The 21,881-nt window shown below is 34.5% G+C and overlaps 1 protein-coding gene across 3 annotated transcripts in view; it reads right to left on the reverse strand.

The window, feature by feature from the left end:
• Positions 1 to 4,346: 4,346 nt before the first annotated feature.
• Positions 4,347 to 21,881, reverse strand: part of XIRP2 (xin actin binding repeat containing 2) — a 389,948-nt gene continuing 372,413 nt past the window's right edge. For 2 of the 3 annotated variants that reach the window (XM_074303207.1, XM_074303208.1), the window contains 4 exons: positions 21,521 to 21,654; positions 11,352 to 20,862; positions 8,950 to 9,083; positions 4,347 to 6,839 (listed from right to left, as the gene is read on the reverse strand). In XM_074303207.1, the coding sequence (XP_074159308.1) occupies positions 8,989 to 9,083; positions 11,352 to 20,862; positions 21,521 to 21,654 (9,740 nt within the window). In that variant the 3' untranslated portion in view covers positions 4,347 to 6,839; positions 8,950 to 8,988. The remainder of the gene's footprint in view (positions 6,840 to 8,949; positions 9,084 to 11,351; positions 20,863 to 21,520; positions 21,655 to 21,881) is intronic. The other variant, XM_074303209.1, reaches the window with a different exon arrangement.

The raw sequence follows: 21,881 nt of genomic DNA on the forward strand, positions 1-21,881 counted from the left end.
TCTAAGCTTATTCTGCTTTTTCTATCTGTCTAGTTTTTTCAGGTTGGGAGACATCTTAGTTCAACAACGTAACCTAGATAGGTGATGTCATCACATGGCAAAATCACAAATGTTTGGTGTTAATACAGTTGCTGACTTTGTACATACATATTGAACTGCTTGGACACCATCCAAAAACACAACTACCAACATCTGCTATAATTTGGACTTCTGGTGTAGCATGTGTACCCAAAGAACATTAATTATCAAGAAGATATGCAAGATATGATTTGACCACGTGAATATGACCCATTTAATTTCTTTTCTAAATTTCAGAAGTTGCCAGTGGTTAATAACATTTTATAAATGAAGCAAAACTACAACAAAGGCATTCATATTTGAAATTACCATGTGATATTTTTGTTAAATGTAAGACAAATGACATGCACTGATATGTCTTTTTAATAGGTTCAGAGAGAGACAGCTTCTACATAGACAAAGTAAAAAACAAACAAACAAAAAGGATGAAAGGCTTGCCTGCTGGGGACTTAAAAAAACAGCCTTCACTTTCCTCAGAGATAAAAAGCATAATGGATATGTTAATTACCTCACAAGAATTAATGGGAGCATATTAGACAACTCTTCTGAAGAAAGTGCTATCTAAATAAGAGGATGGCAGTATTATCAATTATTACTAGTGCTCCTGTCCTCCTTTAACCTGTTCAATCTTTAGTTTTGAAAAACTGTCTTAATTATTTGACCAAAAGTCCATTAATACTGGACTAAAGAATAGTTAACAAGATCCAACTTTACTAATAGTTAATATTTTAAATAGTATATGTTTTCTTTTTAGCATATCCATAGAAATATTTTTTAAAAGACACAACAATCTTTTATTTAATATTTGGAATCATTTTCTAAAAAAATTGATGGTTTTAATATATTAAGGTCATATACTTCAAAATATCTTTTTGGAACTGTTGAGTGATAGCTTTATTTCCAATACAGGGCAGGAAGAGAAATAATAAATCTAAGGTCATCAGAATGTTATCTAGGCTTTTCCCCAACATTGAAATTATGTTAAGTTGAACATTGTCTAGAAGTAAAAAAAAAAAAAATCCATGCATTATTCAACATGGTGATTTCTGTGCTTTATAAAATCATTCTAGTTTTCACTTATTATCAAGTAACAATGATTAGGTTTCTAAAGACATTTCTCTATATTAGGACTAGTATAGTTATATTTGATGATCATTCTTAACATTGCCTCATTTTCCCCTTCTACATTTCACTTTAATTTTCTTAATTTTTTCTTAAATTTTGTTAAAGCTTAAAAAGTACTATAGAAGACAACAATAGTAAACATAAAAAACCCCAGCCCTACTAATTGAATTAACTTGTTTGTATAGAAATGCTAGTACTTTTTCCCACTCAGACTAACCCTAAGATGGATTTACTAATTTATAATATTAGCTGGTACACCTTCATTTAGTGAATTTCTAGAGAACTTTTGAGACTGCAGAAAAAAAAAATTACTCAGAGCATAATTTCTTATATGGTTCTACTGAAACCATATACCTCACTGGTAGTTTGCATCTGATCTTAATGCAGGTTCTATTTTCTTAGATTTTCTTTGTCACAACTCTGTTTCTGTGCTCGTCCATACTGTAACACTCACCTGGCACTTTTCATAGTTCCTAACAAAATTTCCAAAATGAAGAAAATACGTTTCTCTACTTTTTCTTTTCCCTGCTTACCTTCTTGCCTACATTGATTTCTCAGGATTTTGGGGTCATTTTGATAAAGTTCATTGAGAAGAAAATCAGAATGAAAATCTACTTTTATAATTTCTAGTAACTGCGAAATGAAAATCTTTTAGAAGTTACTTTTGGAATGTACATAGGAAAATATTAATTTAGAAAGAATAGGCAAGATAAAAAAGCTCATTTATCTATTGGCAGAATAAGAAGGCAGGTTTTTAAGAATTTCACTGCGATTGCAATGTAGAAATGCTCAGGACATCTGTTCCCACTCAAAAGAATGTGTTGCTCTGTGCTTTGACCTTGTCACCAGGCTTACTAATACCATGAAAGATGCAAAAAAGAAGACATTAACATCAGAAACCATATTTTTCAGTAATGCAAACTTTATACATTGAAACTTTGCTATAACAAATTGGAGAACAATAGAATTTGCTCTAATATAGATTTACTTTGGACTTTGTGGGATGTGGTTACTAGAAGGAAAGGATTTATTATAAATTTCTCTTAATAGAACTCCATGAGATGTACATAGATAACCTCTTAAGATTCCTTCCAGCTCTATGACAATGATGCTATTAAAAAACTCATTCATTCTATGTTACTTCCTTAGTCAATAAACTCCTATGGTTCCTTATTTCTTCTAAAAGAAAATAGAAAATCCTCTGGCTTTTAAAGTCCTTCATAAACTTACCTCTTTCTACTTTTCTAAGACCTTACTCCCTATTTCCCTTCCATATAGTCTGCAATTTAGTGACACTGGCCTTCTAGTTTTCCCTCACATAAGATTCTCCAACTCCCAACCCATAGGCATTTTTATTGCTTATTTCTTATGCCAAGAATTATTTTCATACTAATTCTCATTTTCTAGCTAACTTCAGGTTTCAGTTAAAATGCCATCTTGATCCTTTTTTATTACAAATGGCTTTTGATGATCATTTCCAATTTATTGTTTATATTTTTTGTGTAGAAACTTATTTGTATGTTATTTCTCCAATTTAATTAGAATATAAGCTCCTTGAGAACAGGAACTTTTTATGAGGGAAAGGTTGTTTTGCTTCCCCCACCACCTTTCTTTGTGTCTCCAGCACTTGGTATAATGCCTGGCTCATAGAAGACACAATAAATGCTTGTTGATTTGACTCCCAAAGTAGAGTGTTTTCCTAAGATAGCAATACATGTATGTCCAATACATCTTTCAAATATAAAAAGCTATAATCAATTGTCATGTCTACAATAAGGAAATAATAAGTCAAATTTGATTATTTTTCAAATTGAATTATGAAATTATGAATTTTAAAAGAGATAACCTTCAAAATAGAAAGAAGACAGACATTGTTAGGGAATGGCTGAACAAAATGAGGTACATGCATTAATAGAGTACCATTGTGCTATTAAATATATGAAGACTTTATAGATGCACAAGAAGATATATGAATTGATACAGAAAATCATGGAAAATATATGTGTATACATACACACACATATATACACATATATAATTACATTTAGATATATGCATATAATTCCTTCAGCAACAAAAACAACATTGGAAGAGAATGTTTATTTCTTGACTTTTACTAACCTAGATTGATGAATTGATATGGTAAATTTTGATCCAGGAGAAAAGATGATGAAATGCTTTCTTCCTCTTGGTAGAAAGGTGGGTTACTGAGTAGAGAAAGCTGCTTTGGATAGTTTCTGTGCCAAATAGGGTTGCTTAAATTATGTTTTTGTTATAACAGAAAGCTTAATTTAAGGGGAGGAAAAATACTGGAAAATGATTAAGGCAGAAATTTTTATATATAACAAGGAGTTTTAGGAAATCTTTCTAAGTACATTGGAAAAATTCCTGGACTTAGGATCAGAGGATCTGGCTACAAATACCATCTTTACCACTTACTTTGTGACTGGGCAAATCCTTAAGCTTTCTGGATCAAATTGAGTGGGTTGTTGACTCTCAAAGTGAGGTGTTATTCTACAAATCTGTCATCATATAAGACTATGACTTATTCCATCTATAGACAATTGCCTTGTTTTATTTTAAGTCATATGATATGAAATACAATCACCTACAAAAAAAGGCTGTCTTTGGAAACAAAATATTTAGAGAACATAGCATGAGCTTTCTAATTGAATTTAATTGGTTTCTGCTCTCCAGAAAGTTTATGTTGTCTTAACATAAATGATTGTTGATATAATGCTGTGTCACCAACAATAGGGAAAGTAAAAGCAATACAATAATTCAATACAAATGATGAATTTGCTATACTACTTCTGCAGTTTGCCATTATCTCAGCAAAACTGCACAACTTTCAACTAAAAGTGGTTAAAATGTAGGTCATAGAAATCTATTGAGAAAGCATTGAAGAGAAATATACTGTATTTTTTTGAGGGAAAAAGCTTTAAGACCCTTGTTTCTTCTTTTCACAGACAAGAAATCAAAGGTTTATGTTTACTTAATGGAATCTATATTGGGGGCTTCTTTTATACATGCACACACCTAATTAACTGTTAAACCATGCACTGAGGCCAGAATTATTCTTCCCACACAAACTTCAAAAGCATTTAGAAAAAGGACACGTCAGGAGAAATTCAAAACTCAGATTTTGAAAAGATTTTTTTTTATTGAGCTTCAAAAGTTAAGTAACATATATTCTATTCCTTCATGCAATCAAGGTAAAATAAAACTGTATTCCTTATAAGTATTGAGAAAAAAGTTTGAAAATAATAATGTGGTTTATACCTTTTAGTTTGCATAAAAGTATTTATCTAGTTTGCAATAATACATTGTGGAAAATTTATTAAAATTACAAGCATATTTCCAAGTTAGTTGATTCTTTGCCATTACTTTTTTTTGCCCTACCCCATCATCATCATCATTAATAAATTTGTTCTGTTAATATATTTAACTGAATTTTTCTTAAATCTCATCTTGATTTTATTCATCAAGATGATTATACATAGTAAGCTTCTGATAACTATAATTTCACTTTTAATCCAAATAGCAAAATGGGAACATCTTGTGAGAAATACTTATCTATAACGAACTAAACAAATCAAATGCTCATGTTTTATTATGGAATAAAGTTCATTTACTGGTTAAAATAACACATGAAAAACAGTTACAGATATGAAATCCTTACTTTTGTCCTGCACACCAGGTGCTAATACTTTTCCTTTCTGCTGACATTTTAAAGATCAGCAAGGAAGTTTTATGCATATTAGTTAAATAGTTATTTAATCAGATTGTTTCTAGTATGTCCATAGGTATAAATACATACTTTAGTGCTGACTGAAAGACAACAGGTATTTAGTTTCTTTGTGGACACTTTAGGGATGGAAAAAAGTTAACTAAGTATGAATTAAGAATGAAGTCAATTACAATTCAAGAAAAATATTTCTTTATGACAAACATGATACTCTTGTCATAATATACTAAATTCAACAAGGGTTTCTGAAAAAGGCTATTAAATCATCTAAAATGTTTAAAATAGATGTATATGTAAACTTCCATATTATTTCAGTGTCTGCATATCAGTGTTACCAAATCAATTAAACTACTCAAAGTCATTGTAGCACCTATTTCTTTTAATTTGCTCTTCAATAGTGAGTGATTCACGCTGCATCTCATTTCTGGAAGATAATGCCAATGGCATTGCTCTATCCTGAGAGTTTTGAGAATCAAATCTTGTTCTTCCATCAGTGAATGACACTTCTGCAGTTTTATTTTTGCAGTGACTCTTGTTATTCTGGTTTTCTTTTTCATACAAGCCCAAAGTGGTTTTAATTGTATCTACAGAATGTAAAAGGCCTGTGCCTAAAAATGGTTCCTCCTTTTTGGAAAAAGAAGGCATTTTCACGGTTTTAGTGAAAAGAAAAGGCAATTTTGAATCACTTTTGGTATTTTCTCTGATCGACAATTTAGTATTGAAAGCTAATGTTGTGGAGGCAGTGGCTTCTTTAGACACTAATCCACTGTTGGGATCAGATTTTAAAGAAATGGCAGTTTGAACAGGTTGAGTACTGTTATCCAAATGATCTCTGGAATTCTGTTTGTCAGATGCCACAGCTAAAACTTCCTTGGAATAACTCTTTTCAGACTCAAATATACCAAGTAATTCTGAAATCCTAGACCCATTTTCCAATTTTTCAAATTCATATTCAGGTGCTGTATGTTTTGCCTCGCTTGATCCTAGTAATGGATTAGACCCATCGAAGATAGATGTTTTCTGCCTACAATTGCTCAGATGTGAGACTGCTACATAATTATTATTATTATTCTTATTCAAATTCTCTTTACGATTTTCTAGCACCGCCTCATCATCAGTGTTAGTAACCTGTAAAACTTCTGCACTGCCAGGCTCATTAATTTTTTCATTTTTCTCTTTCTCAGCACTCTGCACAGACAAGCTATTGCTGTCATTAAGATCCATTTCACTTTTCCTCTTATCCTCAGAAACTTCATTCTCATTCACTTTCTCTTGCACATGTCTACTTTCTTCCTTCTCTTCTCTCCTTGTCTCATATATTTTCATCTCAGTGATTCCTATAGCATTGTCCTTCTGAGGCATATGGATTGAGTGTTGATGTGGTTGCAAAATAGGAATGCCATCTCTCTCTTTCCATTTTCCTTCTACAAGATTACCATTTTCTAACTTTAGTTCATTTTTGTCTTCCAGATGATGGTCAGGGGACAGAGAAGTGGTCATGTCAGGGGGCCATTTTGGTTTACTCATTTTGAGATCATCTTCAATAGTAAAGGGTTTCTTAGGAGTTTCATTAAATGGAGGCCAGGTAATTTTCAGTTTGCCCCTCTCACCAGGTTTTTTCAAATTCTCCCCTGGCTCATCACCATTGCCTGAATCTGTGTGCTGGCTGAGAACATCAGCTGTCTGGGGTGTTGCTGGTATGCTCTTATTTAGATCTATTTCTTCATTATGAACAAAGTTCCCTGAACTGCTTTGATTTTTACAACGCCATCTCTCTTTATGTGGCTTGTGTCCAAAACCTTCATCATAATTTCCTTTAGATTTGAAAAGTTGCTTAAAATGGGGTTTACAGTAAATGTGTCCATGAAGTGATGCATAATTTCCCAAGCTGCCAAAAAAGGAGGAAAAAAAGAAAATATCTTATAGTATATTGCATATCTACCTGCAACATAACAAAGTTCAGACTTCAGTTAAAATTACATGACTTATTATTTAGTATGAAAAATGGCCATCTGGAATAATTAAAAATGAAGTGTCCCAGTTAACTTGGATTTACTAAGTTTAGTTGAATTTCCAATTAAAACAAACAAACAAATAAGGGCATTGTATTGATTTATTTACTACTGAAACTACATTGACCACAACTATTTTTCTCTTTAGTATATTATTAAATACTTTGTGATATTATAGTAGTTGTGGGTAATCATAATGGAGCTTATACTAAACTATTGTTCTAGATGTAGATGACCTAAGAGACTGGGTTAAATTTGAATTAATACTATGAAATGTTACATAACGTGCTTTTTTGAAAAAAAAAAAAAAAAAAAAAAAAAAAAGAAACAATTCCCAAAGGTTTGGTTTACTTGTAAATATATCTTGACAGCAAAGTTGGACACTGTGTGGGGGAGGGGGAGCGGGGAAATCCAGGTTTTTGAGACTTTCATTTATTGGGATTCTGGATAAATAGAAACGCATTACACATTTAATTGTATCCCCTGTCTCTTTTGATGGGGATAGGTGGGAGAGAGTCCAACAAACTGAGAACCTATTGGAAGGTAAACCTAATGTGTATTTTAAATAGGTTAGACTTGAAAGTCTTTAATCAAAGTGCCATACATGGTGATAACCCCCATTTTATCATCTCAGAATGACAAGTAATTCACTCCCATTTTTACTCATCAAAAATCAGACTCATTTAAATGCATTCACCACAAGGGTCCTAGAAGATGAGTAAATTTGGAACCCATTTTTCTAGGCTGTTTTTAGCACTGGATATTTCCCAAATGAGTTAACTGAGCATTTTTCTGTCGTTGGTATGACCTTAAGACTTCAATTTATACAGAGATGATTATCACTTATGGAATGCTTCAGTTCTTACATTCCACATAGTGACTATGGTTTTTTAATAGCTGCTTTCTTGACTTGAACAAGGACAGATGAACATGAATTAGAGACCAGGCTATTAAGAGAATGCTTTCTAGGAGGGAAGAAAATATTATAGCCTTTTTTCCTCAAAGGACAATGGAATTCAAGTTCTAGCAGGTCTTATCAATTTGAAAAAAAAATTGTTCTGAAGAATGTGATAAGAATATCACTAATACCCTGTGGAGGAAATAATTTATCTAATCACTTCAATTGTTTATGTAAATTTTAGAGTCCTCAAGTGAAACACTACCCTTTATTTTACTCTTCCAATTCATCATTCCACTATTCTGTCTAAAACTGATAATTCAAGTCTTACAAAATATTCCCTTCCACAGTATAGCTCATGATACTGCAATAGAAGAAGCTATTTGTCTTTGGCACTGCTACCAATCCCCAGGCTCCTTCATATTATGGAAAGGATCCTTTTAAAATATCAATCAAAACTCAGGCCAACCAAATCTTATTAGCTTTTAAATAAGAAGACTTGTTTTGAGAGGGAATCTATTTGGCCATCCAGGAGTCTTTAGACTAAGGAAAATCTAGGTTCAAGCCCTGCCTTGACCACATGCTGGACATGTCATTCTGGGCTAGTCTCTTAAATTCTCAGTGCTCCAAGCAACAGATTAGTATTTTAAACTGTAGAAAAGCCACTGCTTTGAATTTACAGAGGAAGTTTCTTATCAGATATCATCAGTGAAATCACAGGTATAATTTTTTTAAATGATGCTTTAAGGTTTTCAGGAAAAGGAGAATCATAATAAATATGGAATACAAGAGCAAGATAACTGTTCTGCCACTTAGTAAGAACTCAAACAATTTTGCTCTCAAGTTCCTTAATAAATCAAATACTCTAAGAAGCAAAAACATCAATGAGTGACTGAAGAAAAAGCTCAAGGCCATATATAAAAACATATTTTTGTGATGCATGTAATAATTATTGTTATACTTGTGGTATATCATTGTTATACTTGTGTTTGAATGGATAGATGAGAGGAAAGGTAGTATATAACCTATTCTGTGATGCTTTCAAAAAAAAGTTTCAGAGACCAAATAATCCTTCTACCCCCACTTACCTCAATTTACTACTGCAATGGTGGCATCGAAAACATGACTTATGAAAAATGTTCTTGTCTGCTGCCAGGCATTCCATTGGATAAACAGTCTTTTGACAAAGTGTACACATTTCCTTGTCCTGAACTAGAAGTTTCTAGAAGAAAAAAATTTGCAATGGTTATGTGGTATCTTCTTCAGACATCTCTTAGAAAGAGTTTAGCAAATGTCTTTTAGAAATAGGTCCATGCAGATAAAAGGCATTATCATGATTATCAGTAATTTTCACTGTTTGGTAATAGGTAGGTCATGCAATATTGATCACAATGCATCTGAAGCCAATATAATTCAGGACTATGTTTTTGTATATAAGCCTATGAATGTGTGCATGTTAACATAACTGTAATTCTACATATCACAGCTACATATCAAACAGTAGGAAAATTCTACATATCATAGCTACGTATCAAACAGTAGGAAACTTCATGTTACAAAAACTTTTTCAATACAAGAAAACATGTAATAAGATCAATCTATTTATTGATTCGATGAAATCAAAAGAGAATTTCTAAAATATACTATTTACTATCCTAAGATTGATAATTTAGAACATAGTTATTATCTTGAATAGCAGTTATATTACAATTGCGATATTTTCAAGGCTTTTTATGAATGTGGGGGTGTTCTGCCTAAGATTAACTGGCTTTTTGAATTTTTGAGTCTGTTTCTCATTATTTTTCAGTCTCCTTTCCTTGCTGTTTGTCATACAAAGAAGTCCACAGCTCTTTAGTCTCTTCTAGTTGTTGTTTGTTTTGTGCTTAGAAACATAATAGCTAAGTTATACAATTATGCATGAAATATGGCCAAAGAAATTCTTAATAATCTTACTTCCCACCAAAAAGAAATCTGGATACAAAATATATTATAAGTGGATACAAAATACTTGGATTCTGTAGTTTCTATCTTGGCTATTAAGAAATCTTTTATGTTTAATATTTGATTCTCAGTTGAGTTTCAGATAAATATGGTATTCTTCTTCCTTCCTCTAAGACTTGTTTTTGTATTTGCCATGTGTTTCTGAGCAGAAGTTGAGCATCTGAAATTGATTAGACAGCTTTGCTTAATTATGCAGGAGCAAGCCCATCAAGGAACCACATTAACCTGTTAAATTAGACAATATGTTGCAAATATGATTGGAGGGATAATTATTATTAGTGTTTTTACAGTTTTTATTTTAAAATTTGACTTTTTTTTTCAATCTACCTGGCAGAATTAACTACGATAAATGACTTTAGCTAATTATATAAAATCTTTTTTTCTTCATGTGAAGCAGTTATTTTTTTTTAAAGTGACTGAATATAGAAAGCCCAAATTCCAATTACAGAATAAATGTATCTCTAGAAGCAACACCCCAAGACAGTATATAATTTCATGTGCATGAGGAAATGCTTTTTGGGAAATTTAGTCTTGACTTAGGATGAAAAACATTGGTGCTTCAGGACAGAGAGTGGCATTATAGTCTATCCTAAACAAGCTCTGTAACAGTAAATAAATAAAAGGTCTAATTCAACTCGTTCTCATCCCTTTGTCAGAGAAACAGATCAATAGGAAACCTTAAAGCACATATGAAGATTCTAAATTGTTTCTTGGATTATTACTAGGCTGTATTGAACTCCAACACAAACACCACTTAACTCTGGCAGTTAAGATTATGTCAACAGTGGGTCAGGGCATGTTGAGTATTTTCTAAAGTGCACTGATAAAACACTATCATTGTTAAAATACTAAAAGATGAAATACCAACATTTTGCTTTTAGTTTATAGGATCAGAGACTTGGAGCTTAAAGGGATCTTAGAAGTATCATAGGATCATAGATCTAGAGAAAAATTCATCTCATAGGCATCCAGAACCCCGACATTTTACAGATGAAGAAACTGAAACCTGTATAGGAGAATGATTTGTTCTGGTTCATACAGGTACTAAATGATTGAGCTAGAGTTTGAATATAAGTCTTTTGATTTCAACTATAGCATTCTCATTGAATAATGATTTTGACCTGTTATTTCTTATGTGCTGCTACTTTGAAATCCATTATTTACCTTAGTAAATCTCTGCTTTAAAAACCAACCTTTTACTGGATTATTCACTTAAATCCAATGTCTTTGGAAGGGAGTGGGGAGGTAGAACCATGATGGCTGATAAAGATAGGAAAGGGAGTGATATTATAATAAATAATAATAAAAAATAAAGTCAGCCAGGAGAAAGTGAGAAGGCAAAAGTAATAGACACATTTATTAGTTTGGAGTTATGTTGTTTGAAAATATATACACACTTCATTAATGTAAAACACTCTGGTTAGTGACTCATGTGCCCTTAACTGGTTATTCTTCACACTTCAAAACTCATGCTTATAGTTTCATTTACCACTTCTAAAAGCAGCTTCCTCATGGAAGCTACTCCTCATCTCAGTTGCTGAAGTATCTGAAACAGTGTATCCCAGGCTTTTGAAGACTCTCTCACTTTCCTGCCAAGTCTTCTGAAAATTCCTCAGGAGCTCTTCTGGTGAATCTTCTGCAGAGATATCCAGAATGTGTCCAGCAATGACATCTTCATAGGTTGGTGGAGCGTGCTTGAAGTCAAAGCCAGGTTTAACTGCTTCAGAGTTCTGTGCTGAGGAGCCTCCTGTCCTTGACCCAACAATTTTATTTTCATATGTATCCACTCCTGAAAAACATTCTCTTAGGGACTTTGTTTCAGAGCACTCTATGAGTTGTTTACGTGGAACTTTGTTCAGGGGATCTTTGGAATGGCTGCCAGAAAAGTTTCTGAAACTGCTGTTTCTGCTTTCACTTTCCACACCACTTGATCCAAATCCCTTTGTGCTAAAGGTGTGCATTTCCTGTCTTAGGTTATGGTTTATTTCACCATTTGTGTGAACTCTTCCATTTGACTTTGCCTCAAAAATTGGGTCATTCTGAAATTTCTCTAGCCATCTGTTTGTTCCACTTTCATGGCTTTTTACTGCATTTTCAGCCACATGGACAGTTTGATTGGAAGCTTCATATATTTTAGAATGTTCTGACAAACCCACTTGAGGGACTTCAACTTTGTGGATGATTTCAATGGAATCAAAACTTTCAGTATCTGGTACTATGTGCTCTGCGATATTGACTCCATCCCTGTGAACATAGGTAGCCCTTTTCTCTACTTGTTGGAGTTCCTCTTCTTTGGCTTCTCTGACTGTACCAGCAGTGACATGGGATACGTTTATAGGTATTGGGATTTCTGTCTTAATTTGACGTCGTAGAGTTGCGGGAGACTTGACTATTTCGGCCCTTTTTTCTACAACGGGACCTGGGGTTACTGACTGATAGTGACATGTTCTTTGGGACAATTTTGCTGTGGTGTCTTTAAGTTTGGCCAGTTGCTCAGAGCGACTTCTAGGAGGAGAAGGAGAAGCTGAAGCCTGGCGACTTCTGGATGGTGGTGTTGTGGATCTGCTTCGGGAAGGAAGAGAAGATATATTTTCCTTCTTCACCGGAGACGAGGAAGGTCTGTTCACAGCAGGAGTCTCTGTTCGTCTGGCAGTAGACTCAATTGTTATGAAAGTAGGTGATGGCGAACGTTGTTTTAAATACGGAGAAACAGTCCTACATTCTACCTGTTTAATTTGCTGTTGGGATTTCACTTTTTGATGAGAGCCTTTTTCTTCTATAATTTTCTTCTCTTTCTGGACTGTTTTGTTAGATGCAATACTAATGTTTGCTATTTGAGGAGATTCTCCACTAGAATGGGGTTTCACTTTTTGATGAGAGTCTTTTTCTTCTATAATTTTCTTCTCTTTCTGGACTGGTTTTTTAAATCCAATACTGTTTGCTATTTGAGGAGATTCTCCACTAGAATAGGATTTCACCTTTTGATAAGATTCCTGCCCTTTTATAATTTTCTCCTCTTTTTGGATTTTTATGTTAGAGGCAGCACTGAGGTTTGATATTTTGGCAGATGCTTTACTAGAAGATTCAGTTCTCACTTTCCCTGCTTTGGAGGAGTTCATGCACATTTGGATAGTGTTCTCACAAGAAATAAGCATTTCTTCCACTTCACTTTTAATATGGGTTATTTCCTCTTTTACTTTTTCTAAATTATTATCCATGGCAATATGAGTTCCATATTCTTTTCTCTCTTTATTCATCAACCATGCTGGGATAACATTCAATAGTATCTGAAATGTTTTAATATTGTTTTTATTTGGTTCTGTTTCAAATTGTTTCACCCGAGACAAAACCTCCTGTAGTTCTTCACGTTTTCTTAAGAACTCTAATATATTTACAACACATTTTCCATTATCATCCTGGGAACTTTGAAGGGAAGAAAATAAAATCTTATTCTCTGTTATATCTTCCTTGGAATCTTTAGTATTAGGAGGAGCTTGTTTCTGTTGTATGTTCTTGTTTATAAGGCATGCTTCTTTCAGGCCATCATATTGCTGGGGTAATTTTTTATGGTTGACTTCACTTTCAGAAGTTTGAATCTGGGTTTCTGTCGATGAATCAACATCAATAAATTTTTGCTGGACTACTTTCTCTAATGATTTATTTTTAATGTTTTCTTGTTTTCTTTCAGCTATTAGTTTTTGTTCTTTTGGACCAATCACTATCTCTTGCTTGTTTTCTTCTTGAGTTGCTAAAACTTTCTTGCCCACTAATTCCATTCTTTCTTTTTGATTTTCATATACTTTATCTGATTCCCTTTTTTTATTCTTCTCTGAGGGATTGGTAGGCATTTTATCTATTCCTCTTTTTTCCTTCCCGTGTAACTGATAAGAGTGTTCAGTCACATTTTCCTTATTTTTAATAGTTGTACTTATTTCATTATTCTGTCTTTCTTGATGCTCTTGTTTAGTCATGGTTTGCATATTAGCTAGTGGTTGCTTTTGATAAATCTTGAAATCTTGGGATATTTTATTTAAGTTTAACTCTAAAGTTGGGAACTTGACACTTTTAGCTTTTAAGCTTGGGGACACTGGCTTCTTTGGGAACTGGTACAATTGCTTTTCATTAGTTTCCTGCTTTCTTTTATGAGAAGTATATTCTTGGTGAGTTTGTTCCATTTGATGAGCTAAACTATGTTGTACGATATCCCTTGAACCTTGGAGAGCTTCCTTTTGAATTTGTTCTTTATCCATGGATATATCCAAGACACTTTGGAGTTTCTGAGCAGCCAAAGACACTGCTGATGATTCAGATAGTTGGGTTTCACTAGAAGTCCCTTCAGTTTGGAGGCTGACTTGAGACACAGAATTTGATTGTGTGACATCTGTGGCTGATGTAGGCAAAGAATCTTCTTTCCTTAACTTCTGGGATAGTGTTTTCATTTCAGACTTTAATTCAATTTCATTATGATTTTCTGTTTTGACTATGCGATTGGAAGAGCTTTGATGTTTCTGTTTTTCTATTTCCTCCCTTTGCTGCCTATATTTTTCTTCAGCAATCATTAGAGGGGTTTTGAATTTTCTCATGTATGGCTTAGGGCTTGTCTGTTCTGAATCTAAAGGAAGGGGATAACATTTAACAAGGGGTGAGGTCTTTTTGTCTTTGGGAAGTGATATTTCCTGAGCAGCCTGAATGGAAGACTTCTTGGACTCAGCAGTGGATGATAGTAGTTTTTCTTCAGATGTCTCAGTATAAATTTTCTCCTGTCTCTGGGTGTGTTCCACATTGTTCATCATCATTGTATTTTGCTCCTTTGTTTTTACCATCATAGTTCCTATATTTGATTGAAGAGGAAGTGGTTTCATTTTTGATTTGAGATTATTTTCATTTTCATCTAACTGTCTGAAGAATTTTGGTTTGGGGAACTTGGGAGAAGGTGGAAGTGCTGTTGGCTTTCCGGTTAAGGCTCTGGCCCTTGAATGAGTTTCTGACTCTTGGAAATGTTGCTGAACATTCTTTTCACTGTCTTTTGTTTGAATTGTGGAAGGAAAAACTTGCATAGGTTTTGGTGGTGGAGGAGGTGGGGGAGGCAAAAACATTGGTGGGCTTTCTCTCTCAGCTTTGTCATCCTCTGGTGGAGGTGGGGGAGGGAGGCAGGGAAAGCCATCAAATTCAGCCTTTATCTTTTCTGTGGAAGGTAATGAAGAAAACTCTTGTTTACCAGGCAACATCATTAAAGGAGGTGGAGGAGGTAAAGGAAATTCAATTTCAGATGATGCATTGGATGGTGGAGGTGGAGGTGGAGATGGAGGTGGAAGGGAGGAATGATTTTCAGCCATATTACTCACAGCAGCCAATTTGACTGGATTACAGGATTTTTCCACAGTCACTTTTAAGTTTGTTGAGGCATCCATCTTGGTTTGAAAGTTCTCATTTTTCTGATGAACATCAATCTTTTTATTCCTTTCTGTTGTTGCTTTAAATTTTCCATGGTTTCCCTTTATGGCTTTTTCTTCAGCTACATTTTGAATATCCTGTTTAAGGGACAAAGGAATAAAAGACTTCATTTCTTGAAGGTTTATTTCATTCCTTTCAAAAGTCTCACTGGCTTGTTCTGCTTGTCTCATTTCCTCTTTTAGTAAAATTTCCTTCTGAATATGATCAATTATTCCACATGCTTTATTGTCATTAGCTGGGATGCTAACTGTGTGGAGACTAGCATAAGACTCAAAACTGGGTGCATCTGTTGCTACTTTTGTCTTTTTTTCATGGGAAGATTCCCTGGTTTCCTGGCCAATGCTTAGCATACCCATTTGACACTGTTGCATTTTTTCAGTACTTAAGGCAGCACTAGAGATATCCTTTTTCAGTATAGAACCCATCTCTGATTTCTCAGTCCTTACTTTTTTCTGAACTGAGCTATAAGAAGCTGGCTGACTCCTCCCATGTTCCTTTCTAAAATACTGTGCTCTTGGTGAATCAGTTCTGATGTTTTGATTCTTGGCCAAATTTTCACCAAGGTTGTGGGGTGAATCAGACAATCTTTGAAGGCTCTTCTCGAGGGCATCACCATTTTGCTCCCGACCTACGACAATTTTTATAGTGCCTCTGGGGGCTTCTAGAGGGACAATCTCACTGTTTTCTCCTTTTGAATATCCATGAAAAGATTTGACTGTGGTCTGTTTTTTAAACACTTCTGATTTATCTTCTTGCTCAAATGACTCAGATTTGGATTGCAAGTCCCTTTTTCTGTCCCTGGGGAGGCCTACCTGCCTGCTCTGGGCTTTGTGTTCTGTAGTGGCATCTACCAGATCATGCCTCACAGCTTGCATCTCTCTTTTGATTTCATTTTCTTTGTCTATCGTCTTGAAAGAATACTGTTCTTCTTTTAGTGCTCTTAATGTTTCCTCAAGGTCATCTCGCATAAGTTCCTTTTTCAGAATTTCAGTCTTTGTGTTTACTGCTTTTTCAAGAGATTCAATAGCTTGTGTAATATCACCAGGGATAATATCAGGCTTCTCAGTTTCTTTCCATTGGTTCCTTGCTTCTTGAAGAGACTTCAATGTTGTAAGCATGTCAGCTTTTATAATTTCTTCCCTTTTTGTAAGTGTTTTCTGATTTACAGCCTCACTGAGGGAATTTAGGGTTGCTTTCAAATCACCTTTTATAATTTCTTCTTTGGGTACCTGACAGGATGTACTCTGAGGCTCTGTCATGAAAACCTTAACTGTATTATGCACATCTCCTGGGATGATGTCACTTGCATTAACAGTACGTTCAATTTGAGACTTTCTTTTTGTTAGTAACAACTTTGTGCCTTCAACATCACCACCAATTATTTCCTCCTCTCCTTCTGGTTTCCCAGCTGTAAGGGATTCATTTGACCCTGTCTGCAGTAGTTTGAGGTAATCTAATGCTCCAGCTTCTATGCATGTTGTGAAAAACTGAACATTTCCCCTCTCCGATGCATCTACTTTAGTTGTTTTGTCTATTTCATAGTTTGCAGCAGAAGACAATAAGTTGTGAATAGTGCGTTTTACATCTCCACCTATTATTTCTTCATGTTCTATTTTGTCATCGTTATCATTTTCATGAAGAAGACAATAGATTGTCATATTAATATCCCCTCTTTCATCTTCCTGAATTATAATGCCTTGTTTTACAGATCTTTCCTCGCTGAACAGGTTTTTTATTGTTTGTTGTATATCCCCTCTCACTATTTCCTCTTTTTCATATTGGATTTCTGTAGATCTGTTTAATAACTGGGCTTTGGTGAAACTGATATCGCCCTTTTCTTCTTCACTGACTAAAATTTCTCTTTTGGCATCATTTCTTTTAGAAAGCAGATTCATCATTATAGTTTTGATATCTCCTCTCACAACTTCTTCTTTCTGTATTTCAGGAGATTCTTGGTTCATTAGTTTATACTTAGCCATCCGGACATTCCCAACTTCACTTGCTTCAATGATAATTCCGTGAGATTCAATCATTTTCTGTGAATATAGTTCTTCTAAGGTTTCTTTAATGCTCTTTCCAATAATTTCCTCTTTTTCCACTTTATTTTCATTAAATTCATGAAGTGGTGTTGTTTCAAAGAGCCATGTTGTTGTTTTGACATCAGAGGGAGGGATTTCTTCCCTGGTTATTTCTGTGTTATATTCATCTGTTTCCTTAATAGAATCTAAAGTCTGATTTTCAAAAAGCCATATTGCCTGTTTGACATCACCTTTCTGCACATCTTCCTTGGTGACTGTCTTGATATGCTCATATTCTGACCCCTCTCCTCTCAACTCATCTAAAGTATGAGTTTCAAACAGCCAAGTAGAGGTTTTAACATTACCCTGTTGTATTTCATTGACACTAACTGTTCTAACATATGTTCTTTTATCAGATTCTTCAGATTCAAAGAGTTGCTTGTGATATTTCACATTCCCACCCTGGACACAGTCAATAGTGGGAATAATTACATTTGTCCCTTTTGAAATTGTATCTAGTGGTTGTGTTTCAAATCTATATCGGACAGAGCTAACGTCTCCTTTCTGAATATCCTCTTGAGTTACTGATTTGATAATATATACATTATCTGATTCATTAATAGAATCTAATGGTTTTGTTTCAAATAGCCACCTAGTCCCACATACATCTCCGTGAATCACTTCTTCTTTCTTAACTGTTGTCACTTCATGATAATACCCTTCTTTGTCTTTAATAGCATAGAGTGGTTGCGTTTCAAATAGCATTCTATAGTTTTTCACATCCCCCTTTATTATTTCATCTTTGCTTGTGGTTTTCTCAGTGGTGAGCTCTTCAGATTTGTCTTTAATCTGGTCCAAAGAAAAAGTCTCAAAAATAAAGCATCCTTTTCTCACATTCCCACCTTGTATGTCTGTCACTGTCCTAACTAATTCATCACCTTCTTGTTTTTCTTTTATCATTTCAATTGGCTGGTTTTCAAAGAGCCACCTGCAATTTAAAACATTGCCTTTCTGAATATCTTCAGCTTGTAGTGTTTTGATCTTTTTCAAAACTTCCTCTGAACTGGAACTTATGGAATCCAAGGACTGATTTTCAAATTTGTACTTTATGCTAGAAACATCCCCAGACTGAATATCCACTTCCATTGACTTGATTTCCTTTCCTTCTTCTCCTTGTATAGTGTCTAGGTTTTCTGTCTCAAAAAGAAAGCAGGTTGTGCGGACATCACTTCCTTGGATGTCTTCTTGTTTTACAGTTTGGAGTTTGACCACTGTTTCTGAGTCATCTCTTATTGCATCAAGTGGCTGAGTTTCAAAAAGCCAAGTGCATGTTTTGACATCTCCTTTATGAATTTCTTCATTATCAATCACTAATTCTGTCTTGTCATAAAGGGACTCCATTGGCTGAGTTTCAAATAGCCATGTGTATGTTTTTACATTCCCTTTAACAATATCTGCAGTTTGCTGCTTTTTACTTTCTTCATCTTCCAAGTTATTATATTTAATAGAATCTAAAGGCTGTGTTTCAAACAACCATTTAGCAGACTTTACATCACCAGACTGTATTTCTCGTGTAGATATTCCTTTGATAACCTGATATTTATGAATACTCTCATCAAACTGATCAATGGGCCTAGTTTCAAATAGCCACCTACAACTTCGCACATCACCTTTTAGTATTTCTTCTTGTTGGACTGTTTTAACTTCATGATATCTTCCAAGATGATCTTGAATAGCATACAAAGGAGTTGTTTCAAAGAGAGATTTATTGAACTCTACAGCACCTTTGGTCACTCCTTCCACTTGTATTTTATGTGTTTCATCAAACTTAATTAAACTGTTTGATTCAAAGATATGTGTGTAGCTTCTAACATCACCTCTGTCAATCTCTTCAAGTTTAACTGTCCTTATATACTCTTTCTCCCCCTTTCTAATGTCTTCTAGAGGATGAGTCTCAAAAATCCATTTCTGATGCCTCACATCTCCCTTTTCTTCTTCAGAGGCCTCTATCTTTTGAAGTTTACCAACTTCTGGACTGTCTTTTAAAACATCCATTGGAAGGGTTTCAAATAAGTACTTGGTGGCTTTTACATCACCGCCTATTATTTCTTCAGCTGGCAAAGGATTAGAATTAGTAACTTCTTTAAGTGTGTCTAAAGGGTGAGTTTCAAACATCCAACACTTTCTGGAAACATCAGTACCTACAATAGTTTCCTTTTCAATGATGGACATTTCAGATTCTTCTTTGATGGATTCCAGAGGTTGGGTTTCAAACAACCATTTTGCCTTACTTACTCCCCCTTTGATGTTTTCTTCCATGGATATTCCACGGACAACTTTAACTTCTGTAACATCTTTGTTAATCATGTCCAATGGTTGTGTCTCAAACATCCAACGTGCTGTTCTCACATCTCCTTTTTCAATGTCTTCCCGATGAACAGTCTTAATCTCAAGAATTTGCCCTAAGCTGTTTTTGATAACATATAATGGTTGAGTTTCAAAATATTTTATGCTTCTCTTCACATTCCCTTTAATCTCTTTCAGTTCAGATCTAAGCTGTAGTAAATTAGCTTCATCCACTGAATATAGCTGCCCAAGTTGGTCAAGATTCTGAGTTTCAAACAGGTATTTCACAGTCTTGACATCACCTCCAGTTATATCTTTAATGGCAACTTCGTCTGATCCTTCTTGTTGGTCCTGATGAATTTTGTTCATTGAATCTAGTGGTTGAGTTTCAAACATCCATGTGGTTGTGCGTACATCTCCCCTTGCTAGTTCTGGAACTTTCAGTTCACTTTCTGTGGATCTAGAAGAATGAACCCCTAATGTATCTATGGGCTGGGTTTCAAACATCCACATGGCATATTTCACATCTCCTCCAGCAATGATTTCTTGATCAGCAATGCTTTTTTTGCTGTTATCATCACTAGAAGATTGATCTTTGATGGAGTCCAAAGGTTGGTTCTCAAAAATCCATCTCATAGACTGTACTTCTCCTTTCAGAATTTCATCCCATTCAAGGAACTCTCTTTCAGGGTTCAGACATTTTTGATTGCTGCCATTAGTGTTTTCAAAAACATACCGGGTTTGCTGCACATCTGCAGCAACAGAATCTCCTGTGTCTACCTGATGAGATACAATCTCAGAAATATCACTGATATAATATTTTTCCAAATTTTTTCTTAATTCAGGGTGGATATGTTTGTATAAGCGATTTAATTCATATAAATTTCTTTGCTTGGAATATAAATCTTTGGGGATGGGAAATTTTCCAGGGGGCTTAGAGAATTCAGGGGACTGGGAAAATGCTGTCACATCTGCTAATGTTGGTGTTATTTCAGGTGGGGGAGGAGGAAAATCTTCTGTCTTTCCAAAATTCATGGTGTTAACCTGTGCAGAAGATGAAGTGGATCTGTATTCTGTGTGTCTTGTGGTTGATGTATCCTGTCTCTGACTGGCTGAAGTACTGGCAGCTACAGAAGTAACAAGTGGAGATGGCCACCCAGTTTCTTTATATTCACTGTCAATCTTTAGGGAACAAAAAATTATGTTTTAGGAGTGAGAGAAGGAAAAGAGGCTTTGTAGATCAGGATCATTATATTTCCACACAAAGTAACCTACTGTACATCATTTAAGTGGCTTCAGAGGTTCAGTTTTTAATGTTGCACATGTAATACATCCAAAACCTTCATTTCATAATATTTCCACATTCCATATCAAAAACTTGTATTCTCTACCTTTACTCAATTTGCCATAAAAATTACGTGAAGGAAAGCAACAGAAAAGGTATACTCCCCTTGCCAGGATTCTAAACAGAAGGATTGTATAGAAAGGAACAGATGAAAGAATATAAAGTGAATTTTATTATTTTACCTGTGGGCATGATATTTATGAAATTATGACTGTTTCACATTAGGAAATATGTTGATTTCCATGCCCTGTCCCAATTCCCATCAAGTACAAAGTCTACATTTTCTCCAAGAAGAAAAGTACTAACCATTTTCTGTTTTTAATCTTGGTTGGAATGATGTGCACCCAGGGTTTTAATTTTTAAAATTACATAGTTGTCAAGAACAGATATGCAATAATTTGAAATACCACATAGTCTATTCTAAGCTGGCCTTTACTATGCTTATTCATCCATCCTGCCATCCCTCCAAATGACCATCTTTGTTAAATCACCTACCTTGATATGTTTGGCTGGAGTTGCCATATCTTTGTCAGAATGAAGGACCTTTTCTTGGGCTGTCTTTTCAAAGTGTTGTTTTAAAAACTGTGTTGAAACCTTTGGGATCTCTTCATCGTCAGGTGTGTCAATAACTGCAACCACAAAAGAACATCAGGAGATATTTTTTTCAGTTTTTTGAAGGGTGATTCTTTAATGGAGTGAAACCAAAAGAAGAGGCACACCAGAATGTTCCAATACATCTTAGTTTTCAGACTTTGTTAGGCAATACATTTTCCCATTATCCACTTCATTGGAAGAAAGAAAATTTACCTATTCTCCACATAATTATGGAAGTGGTACTTATTTCCTAACTATTAAT

The sequence above is a fragment of the Sminthopsis crassicaudata genome, chromosome 3 (genome assembly GCF_048593235.1).
Source record: "Sminthopsis crassicaudata isolate SCR6 chromosome 3, ASM4859323v1, whole genome shotgun sequence".
Classification (NCBI taxonomy): Eukaryota; Metazoa; Chordata; class Mammalia; order Dasyuromorphia; family Dasyuridae; genus Sminthopsis; species Sminthopsis crassicaudata.